At 44.5% G+C, this 10139-nt stretch overlaps 1 protein-coding gene across 1 annotated transcript; it reads right to left on the minus strand.

The window, feature by feature from the left end:
* Window positions 1-1253: 1253 nt before the first annotated feature.
* Window positions 1254-7183, minus strand: LOC136545644 (disease resistance protein Pik-2-like). Its single transcript, XM_066537643.1, has 2 exons — window positions 6255-7183; window positions 1254-3404 (listed from the first exon to the last, which is right to left on the minus strand). Exons 1-2 carry the CDS (start codon window positions 7106-7108, stop codon window positions 1382-1384), a joined length of 2877 nt encoding a protein of 958 aa, XP_066393740.1. The 5' UTR covers window positions 7109-7183; the 3' UTR covers window positions 1254-1381.
* Window positions 7184-10139: the final 2956 nt, after the last annotated feature.

The raw sequence follows: 10139 nt of genomic DNA on the forward strand, positions 1-10139 counted from the left end.
GCCTCTGTCAAGCCATTTTGAGTGCCACCTTTAACATAGGCACTAGTAGTGTTCATCACTCGCTTGAATAAGTACTAGCGACCGATGGCAGTCCGTCGGGCATACACGACTCAACCCGCCTATTTAGGCTTGATCCAGGCCACGCGACACCATCCAAGGTCTTGTGAGGATACACTCGTATTTTGAGTGAATTGAGATGAAACTTATTTTAATTTTCATCTTCATCTCAATGCACTCCAACAGGGGTGGATTGAGATAATGAGTGTATCCGAATAAGCCCTGATGCATGAGTTGATCCACGTTAGCCTGGTAGTGCGTGAGTTGGGCTGGGCCACCTAGTGCGACTTCCTCGCCGTGGCCCAGTTTCGCATTCATTGCTTAACTCTGTGATACAGGATTAGGATCATCCTTTCGAGCAATGCTAACACAACTCACCATAAAGTCATCGAAGCAGAGCAGCAACCTCATGCTGCCATAGCCGTTGCGATACTCCCCTACATGCGAATTGGGCAGGCCCTCCCTCCGTCTTTGACGCCAGGAGACCCTCCTCATCGTGTAGGAGCAACGGTGCTTTGCTACCGATGCCAGGGAGAACAAGGCTGCAGCTGCACGTCAGCTCATGCACTCTCGGGACTACGGTCCATGGAGATGTCGCACTCCTGTTAGGCGACTTTGTGGCTTGGAGTTGTTGTTGATTGGGCTGCGACCTGCCCTGCATGCGCTTCCAGCATCGGTAGCAAAACACCAGAAAGTACAGCCGCCTTCACAGCAAGCGAAAGTACAGCACGGTCCCAAAATGAATTAAGAGACCAGAAAAACCAACCTTCCGCCATCCTTTGGTCGTCAAGCAGAGGACAGAGGAGGACCCTCGTTCTGGACCTTTGGCTTGGCGGTGCACGGGACGAGGGCAGAGACACAGAGAGACATAACCATAGGGGGACGGTCCCTTGCGCTGTAGCCTGGTAGTCGTTCATTCCGACGTGAAGCCACCAAGCCAAGTGCCAACTGCCGAATTAGGCGGGATAGGCACTACCGTGGGCGCGGCAGGCATCAGCAGGAAGGGGAACTGAGATTTGGGAAGTAGGGCTCTGGTTGTCGGGTCCCTTAATTCGCACTACGGGAGGTACCTACAGACATCAAGTAGCGCATGTAATGTCCAACACAAACACAAGTCTGTGGAAGGCTCACCTGAAATCACGAGTGCACAACAGTGTACACACAAACTAGTACATTTTCCATAAAGACAAGGGAACTCTTTTTTTTTGGGAAGACTACATAACATTAGGAGGAAAAGAAGCAGTACTATAAAGGGTACAAAAGAGACACGGCCAGAGAACCAGCTTTGATGTTCTCAACAGTAGTAATTAAGACGATACAACAATCACCAATATTTAACTGCAATTTGGAACTGGTTGGACCTCGAGCGCCTGTCATTTTCAGCCTTCATCTGCTCAAGTACTGTGTCGACTAGTGCATGATAGTCACCTCGACACTCAAGCATAACCTTTTTCAGGTTGGTCAAGTGTTCAATGCCAACGATGCTCCTCTCCGCCACGTGTCTGGACCTGCGGTCAAAGCGAAGTTCAAGCATCTCAAGCATTGCCATGGATCCTTCCTCAAACCGGATAACTTTGGGTAGATAACCTCCAAGTATCAGGTCCCTGAGCACCGGAAATTTGTGGATGGTGCGTGTAGCCAGCTCATCACCCCTATAGCAGTCCCAATCCATGTACAATGTCTTCAGGTTGGGCAGCATACACAGGACGCCAAAGAGCTTATCATCAGTAAGGGTTGTAACTAGCACAGTAAAACTAACAAGATGTGCGAGTGACCCAATCCAGCTGGGCAACCCATTAATGATGTCACTTGTGATCCAAAGGACTCGGAGGAGTCGCGGTGGTGTTGGTAGGTCATGGAGAAAGTTTAGTATCTTAACACCATCATCACTACTTCCATGTTGTCCGATACTGAGCCACCGGAGCGAGTGCATCTTACTTATGGACAGAGCAAGTTCTTTGAGAACCTCCTCATCAATGGCCTTGTTGATGTCGATGGATATTTCTAACTCTTCTAGTTCCTCAAGTTCACCTACCTCTTGGGCAACTTTAGAGTCATCCCCAAGAGATACCCCACGCAGCACATGTAGAGCCTTCATTTTGTTTATTCCTCGGGGCATAGTCCACATAGTACCCCAATGATTATCCTTGTTGGAGAACAGTATGTACTCGAGTTTCTCTAGCTTTGTGATAGTTTTTGGTAGTCCAGTAAGGAGTGTTGTCCCTAAATCAAGTGTCTGTAAATGCTCTAGATTCCCGATCTGCCTAGGCACCTTGCTTATGTTTGTGGCCCTCAAGCTTAGGAACCTAAGTAGGTATAGATTGCAGGCGTACCTTACATGCTTGTTTGTTATGCCCTCACAGTCTTCTAGGTCAAGCACCCTCAAGAGGACGAAGTTGCCTAGCGTTTTTAGGAGTTTGTGTTGCCCATGGAGCTGGAACATGCTCAGTGCTCGAACATGTTGTATGTTCAAATTATCCTCGCCTCGGCGGCCTTCAACATTTCTCTTTGCTACAGAATCTACACTTTCTACGTCAGCATGGATGGAGAGGCGACGGATCTTGTCATACAACATCCCCTTATACTGCCCTCCATGCAGGCTAAGAAAGTTAGCTTCCAAGGACTTGGACACCATGACCTCAAGAAGCATGTCATGCACCCTGTATGTTTGCTCCCTCCAGGCATAACCACCCAAATGGCCTGCTTCTTCAATCATGTTCCTACTCAAGAGTTCATCCAAGTAAGACTCTGCAACCTCCCACATAGTCAACCCCCGCTTTTGATGAACCAATCCTTCAGCCATCCATCTATTCAATAGTCGGCCCTTTCTGATCACATAGTCCTCAGGAAAAATGCTAAAGTACATCATGCAACCCTTGAGCTCATGTGGGAGGTGATTGTAGCTAAGTGTGACTATATGCTTCATCCCCTCAAGGGTAGGGTGGATCTCCATTTGAGAACCAAGTGATTTGCAGACTCTATCCCACTTATCTTTGCCTCCTGGTGATTTGTACCCTACCAAAACACTAGCAATGCTGATAATGGCCAATGGCAGCCCACCGCATTTTTTCAAGATGTCGCTCATTACATCTTCAAACTCCTTGGGGTAAGCGACATCCAGGGAGCCAAACACTCTACTGACGAACAACTTCTTGGAATCTTCAAGCTTGAGCGGTTGCATTTTATGAATGCAATGGCCACTAGCACTATCATGACTGCATGCATTGGCCACTGTTTCTATGCGAGTGGTCACGATGACTCTACTGCCCTTGTTATTCTCTGGCAACTTAGATTGGATTGCCTCCCATGCTCGTACGGTCCAGACATCATCAATCACAATGAGGTACCTAGTTAAGCATGTGTAGTAAAGTTAGTTTAGTCAGATATCGAGAAGGTAATTTATGACCCCTCATGTGCAAAATGTATGAAAATGTTTATGTGCAGTCTCTTTATTTTTTCAGAATAGGTTACAAGAGTGAGAAATGCAATTATTATTATTTCTTATACTAGTCTATCAACTCATGCTCTATACATATTAGAAGAGTGGGAAGTGTTAGAAATTCATAGATAAGTTTAGGCCGCATCTATTCAAACTACTTGCATTTTTCCTCTCTAATTCTTCATGTTCTAACACGGTATTTATATAGATATTTTCTTATCTTTCCCTAGTTGTGATAGATTTTAGTTTCCAATTATACTTACTATATACTTTTTAATACCCATTCATTGTTTTCCACGTTCACTACTATAGAAAAGATTTTACGAGACAATGCCATTTTATTATCTGAGGCGGGCGGGCTGGACAGTCGCCTCCGTTAATAGGTGGCTGGGCCGCCGCCCGAGCACCCACCTCTCGGTTAATGCTCAACAGAGGCGAGCAGCATTAAGCATCCGTCTCTGTTAATCCATTAACCGAAGCGGACAACTTAAGACGCCTTTCTCCGTTCTAAGGGTCCGCCTCCGTAAATCAATTTACAAAGGCGGGTGCCTTAAGATGTATGCCTCGATTAATGATTGCAATAAAAAATAATTCATAACTTTTTCATATAAACTCGGATGAAGGCAAACTTTATATCAAAATTGTAGCTCTCAATGAGATCTATAACTTTGTAGTTGAAAGTTTTTGAATTGAAATTGTTTAGGGTTCCAAAATATTGTTGTAAATGCACAGATTTTGAAATTTAAAATTTAAAATTATCAAACGATCTTGAATGTTGACATGGTCTATACAAAAGTTAAAGTTCTAAATAGAATCTACAACTTTATAGTTGAAAAGTTTTTAATTTGAAGATATTTAGAGTCCCAAATACATGTTCGAATGTTATAGATTTTGAAATTTAAAATTTAGAATTTCTAAACGATCTCAAATGTTCACATAGTTAATACCAAAGTTGTAGTGGCCGACCCAATCTACATGTTTGATATTGACAAGTTTCTGATTTAAAGTCATCTAGAGTCTCAAATATGTGTTTTTGAAATTCACATGTTTTGAGACTCAATTTTTAAAATTTTTTAAACTATCTCTGATGAAGATGCATCCCACACCAAAGTTGTAGTACTTAACAAGATTTAAAACTTTGTAGTTAAAAGTTTTTTCCATTTGAGTTCATTTAGTAGCCAAAGTATTCAATCTAAGATTACAAAATATTGATATAAAATAATAACATATTATATATAGACATGAATTAGTGTGTGGTTCAGTGGTAGAGATGTGGTAGTGTTGAGTGCCAAGTTGTGGGTTTAACTCTCCAAAGTTGCAAGTTTTTTGGTTTTTTGGATTTTCTGGAGAACATTAACGGAGGTCCGTTAATTGATTCTGCCTGAGGTGGGCAAAGCAACCGCCTCCGTTACTCTGCATTAACGAAGGCGTTTGATTGGAAGCGGTTGCAATGCCCGTCCCCGTTAATCGATTCCGCCCGCCTCTAGCAATTTTTCTATAGTAGTGATTGCCACACGTCTCTATGTGTATTTGACATATACTTAGCTAAAACCTTAGTTTCAACTAATATGCTTGACCTAGAAATAGATATGTGACCATTGTTTCTTATACAAATATGTATACAAGGTCATGTTTGTCACGACTTCAACTCCTTGCTATAGTGCGTGAAGAAACCAGAGCAGGTGAAGCAAAAAATACGGTTTTTAGTTTATTTTGATAAGAAAGATACAATAACTTTTTGCTACACGACCCAAGGAGGAGCTAGAGCCAAGCCGGCCAGAGCTCCACCAAATGTGACCTTGGTGCCAATGGTGACTGACATCATGATTGTATTACTTAAGTTAGTTTGTTTCTATATTTAAGAAGTCAGAGATGGATATTGTATAAGCACATATATTAGTACTTTGGTATTTTATAAATGATAGATGTAGGTAGATGCAAATTTAGACAATTACTTTATGTTATTTTTCATAACCTGGACTAGAGGTTCCCTCATGCAAAAGCCTACGGCTCTGGCCGTTGGGCGGGTGACTTTAGTCCTAATTGGTTGCCCCAATCGGGACTAATCCTCTCTTTGGTCCTAGGCCCAAATATGGCCGAGACTAAAGCCAAAAACCGATCAAACGAAAAGTTTGTTCTCTACTAGTATAACAACATTGCTATAGGTTACTTTAGGTTATTTACAACAATGGTTGGGCCGGTGATTTAAATGCAAATTTATGAGCCTATACTTTCATAGTGGCATAGATGCATGGTTAGTTAGGATGAAGATTAAGGGCTTGCCTTATATTATTTTCACAATTTTCATAATAATAGAAGCGGGAAATTTAGAATTAAGTTTAAGGTGTAACTTTTGAATCTTTTCACAATGTCAGATGTGGTAATTAGAAAAACAGAATAGATCCAATAGTGACAATCATTACCGGCGTTGTACTTCTAATTAGGGTTAATGTGAACTTTTCAAAGGAAGACTATAATAGCAATAGACAGTGTAAATATGGTATCATTAGAACTACCATGATCCGTGGGAAGTCACTTTTATCATTAGATAGTATAAATTGGAAGCTCCTTTAATTTAGAGGTGCACATAACAAAAACTACGTATTTCCTCCGTACCAAATTATAAGTCGTTTTGACTTTTTTTTTTTTTTGATACATGTCAACTAAAAAAGTCAAAGTGACTTATAATTTGAAACGGATGGAGTATCTGGAAAGCTAAAAATATCGTATAATTTGGAGCAGAGGAGTACAGTAGTACCTTTTGTCCACGAGAAGCTCCTCGAGTCTTTTGGCTAGCCCGTTGTCATCCAGGTCGTCGATTGCACCCAGGGCAGCCTCTTCCTTGATGCCCCTGTCGTCAGCTGTTTCGGGCTTCACGACCTGCCGAAGAAGGTTCGTGAGCAACACCTTGAGGTCCCTGCTCGGCTCGAACGCCTGAGACACGGACACCATCCCCTGCCACGGGAACTCCGCTTCTAGCCGCCGGCACACCTCCATGGCCAGCGTCGTCTTGCCAAGGCCGCCGAACCCCACGATGGAGAAAACGGCCTTGCGTTCACCCTCGTCGCCAACCGGCGCCTTCAGCCGTGCAGCCAGTTTATCAGCCTGCTCCGCGATGCCGACCAGTCGGTGGCGGCGGTCGGCGTCGTTAGCTGGAGCGGACACTGTCATGGGGGCGGGTAGCAGAGGAGGGGAGCGGCGCAGCGCGTCACGGTTGACGCCGAACCGCGCCTGGCGCTCGCTGATGGCGAGGGTGCGGGCGCGAAGGGCTCTGATCTCACAGGCGAGGCGGCGGCGAGACGGGAGCGTCCCGAGCAGGCGTCCCAGCCAGGCGCGCACGCCGTCGGTGGGCCGGGACCTGATGCGCAGGTTGTAAAGGTCGATGCAGTCCTCCGCGTCGTAGGCAACCTCGCCCAGCTGCCTCATGCACACATGGAGGAAGCGGTCCACGGCCCCATCCTCTGCCTCGGACTGCATGAGGAGGAGGGCGTTGATGGCGTCCAGCTCGTCCCGCAGCTCAGCGACGTCGCCACCGACGCCACGGAGCTGCTGGTACTCCATGCTCAGCAGCTGCCCGGCGTTGCTCAGCAATGTTTGCGCCGCGCCCTCCATAACGCGCGCTCTCTCTCTCGCTCGCTCGCTTGCCGTGTAATGTAACAAGAAGAGAGAAGAAGCGCTCAGCAGAGCCGCGGTGTGCCACACAACTGTGGGTTGAGTTGGGGTTGGGGAGAGATTTATGCTGGTCAGCTGGTCTGGACTCTGGAGTAGCAGCCAAGTTTTTTCACTTTCTCTCCATCACATCAAATCTTTGACATACGCATGAAGTATTAAATGTAGATAAAAAAATAACTAATTACACAGTTTGATTGTAAATTACGAGACGAATCTTTTGAGCCTAGTTAGGTCATGATTGAACAATAATTATCAAATACAAATAAAAGTGCCACAGTGCCCAATACTAATTCCTAGCAGCAATCTAAACAAGGCCGTAGTGTAGTGGAGGTCTCATCAGTCCCAGAGTTCGACGCCACCGAGGGACCCCTTGCTACAGTACCTGTCACATCGAATGTTTGCGGTCCGTGTATGGAGCATTAAATGTAGACGAAAAGAAAAACTAATTGCACAGTTGGATGGGAAATTGCGAGACGAACGTTTTAAGCCTAATTAGTCCATATTTAAACACTATTTACCAAATAAAAATAAGCGTGCTACAGTAGCTCAAAATCCAAATTCGTGCTACCTCCAAAAAATGGGGGGCGAACTTCGCAAGAGAACGCGTGGGCGTGGCGTGTTCATCACCGCATGGCGGCCGCGACTGGGGAGGGTGCCTCTATAGCATAATAAATGCACGTTTTTCATGAACTTTGCGAGGTTGGAACTTGCTGGTCAGGTTCATTTCAGCTTTTTTTCCGGGAGACCAAAGGCAGACTCTTTAGTCTTTACGCACGGTAGGTATCTTGGAAGGCGAGGACCATCTCCCTGCCTAGCGCGTTTTTTTTTTTTTTTTTGAGAAGTACCATGGCCCATTGGTCTTTTGGCTTGCCGTGTCCGCGTGCGGCTCACGCGGGGCGGTGGGACACCAGAACGCGAACACTCGAACAGAGCGTAGCGTGTGCGGTGAAATTGGTTATTTATACAATCACATAATGCGTGCTGACGTTTACATAACAGCCCAAATAGGAACAGGAAACATCGCACCAACTTCACTTACTCCGTTACGGCATCCAGACGCAGCAGCCTAACATAGGTCCAAACATGAACAGACTCTGTAGGGATGTCTCCGTGTAGAGCTATTCAACACCAGCATCAGCCATCTAGGCGGGCATCGGGCAAGCGCGCATCCCTCCCTAGTACTACAGGATCTGGGGAGAGAATTCAGTTGACCGCAGCCGGCACCTGATCCAAGGAAGGGATCAAAATCATCAGCAGCCCGCCTCATGCCAGTCATTCTTATATACACGGAGTACTAGCATTGTTTATCATATTGGATATTTGGGCACATGAAGTATTAAATATAAACTAAAAAATAACTAATTACACAGATTGCGACTAATTTATAAGACGAATTTTTTAAGCCTAATTAGTTCATGATTTGACAATGTAGTGCTACAGTAAACATGTGCTAATGACAGATTAATTAGGCTTAATAAATTCGTCTCGCGAATTACCGAGGACTTTTATAATTTGTTTTATTATTACTGTCCGAACACTTCCATGTGATACCCCATGTGACATCCAACATGGAATCTCTAAACTTTACTCCCTTGATTTAAACATTACCTAAATCTCTCCATTCATCGTCTCTCTTTTACCTTCTCTCTTGATAGTAAGTATACAATGGTGCAGAGCAAATGACTTGTTGCTTACTGGTTCGCAGGGTTGTCATACCGGAAATAGCAGCATCAGTGTAGCAGCCCCCAGGACCAGTGGAGGAAATCCAATCAGCTCCATCGGACCGATTCTCACAATCCTGTCAGTAAGCCAACCAGCCTCCTTAGTCTTCATATCGTCGTCCTTTTCAGTTTTGTTTTGCTAGTTATCCTGATTCTCCCGTAAACAAACAACACAGGTGATCCGATGGAACACAGTTCTAGCAAGGAATCCGTCAGTCCTGCACACAGGCCGAGCAATACAACCTACGTGTTACCGGCAGCCTTTTCGCTTGTTCGATAAGCTGCTTGTGCTGATTTGTACGACTAATTTGTTGTGAGAGAAAAACACTGTACCATAGTTAATAAGCCCCGGCTAAAACAAACAAGCAAACAGATATGTCTCTGATGTACTCCATAGGCAGGATCCGTTTTTCTAAAAAATGAAAACAGGGCCTCGTATGAATAGTACCACTTTCGTCTTATTTGGTAAATATTGTCCAATCGTGGACCAACTAGGCTCAAAAGATTCATCTCGTGATTTCCAACTAAACTGTGTAATTAGTTATTTTTTTACCTACATTTAATATTCCATGCAAGCGGTTAAAAATTAATGTGATGGAGAGAGAGTGAAAAAACTTAGAATTTTGATGGCATCTAAACAAGGCCCAGCTCACGCCTCTGCGACTGAGCGCAAACAAGCTCTCACAAAAAGTTTTCTACTTTTCTAGGTAATCCATTGAGCTAGAAAATAATCATAGAAAAGTCTATTGTTTGCTTCTCAATCCATTCCTGCGGGAACGGAAAATATTCAAAGCAACGACCTCAAATGCTCTGCACACCAAGCGAATTGTTTTCCTTGTCTTCATGTTGCAGTATTGTCTAGAATCGTATCCAGTAAGCTCCAGTGAAAGTAGCCAGCTTGAATTAAAGAAGTATATCATTTTTTTCTCAAAAGCGATATCATTGTGAGTGCACCAAATTGCACAAAAGAGAGCTGCCACTCCACGAATATATATAGCCGTGTGTAAGCTTACTATGTGAAAATGAACTAGGCCTTCCTGTTTTAATCTCTGCCTTCCTTCAAGCTCGTTTATATGGGGCGATGTCTCTATGCTAGGGACCTTAGAGGAGAAACCTCTGCGTGTGTTGTTCTCGTGTTAGCCCTGGTAGCGGTATTTGTAGAGAACCCTATTTACGCAGATAAGTGTTCCCTTCAGGTGGAACAGCCTGGGGAGACAATAGAGCCCACACAAGATTCTCTACGAACGCCG

Source organism: Miscanthus floridulus, chromosome 3 (assembly GCF_019320115.1).
Source record: "Miscanthus floridulus cultivar M001 chromosome 3, ASM1932011v1, whole genome shotgun sequence".
Taxonomy (NCBI): Eukaryota; Viridiplantae; Streptophyta; class Magnoliopsida; order Poales; family Poaceae; genus Miscanthus; species Miscanthus floridulus.

Excerpts from the sequence above, each read along its gene's own strand:
- LOC136545644 (XM_066537643.1), bottom strand. The coding sequence starts at position 7,108 with ATGGAGGGCGCGGCGCAAACATTGCTGAGCAACGCCGGGCAGCTGCTG. Across the intron at positions 3,405-6,254 it reads GAGCTTCTCGTGGACAAAAG|GTACCTCATTGTGATTGATG; the intron begins GTACTACTGTAC and ends ATGCTTAACTAG.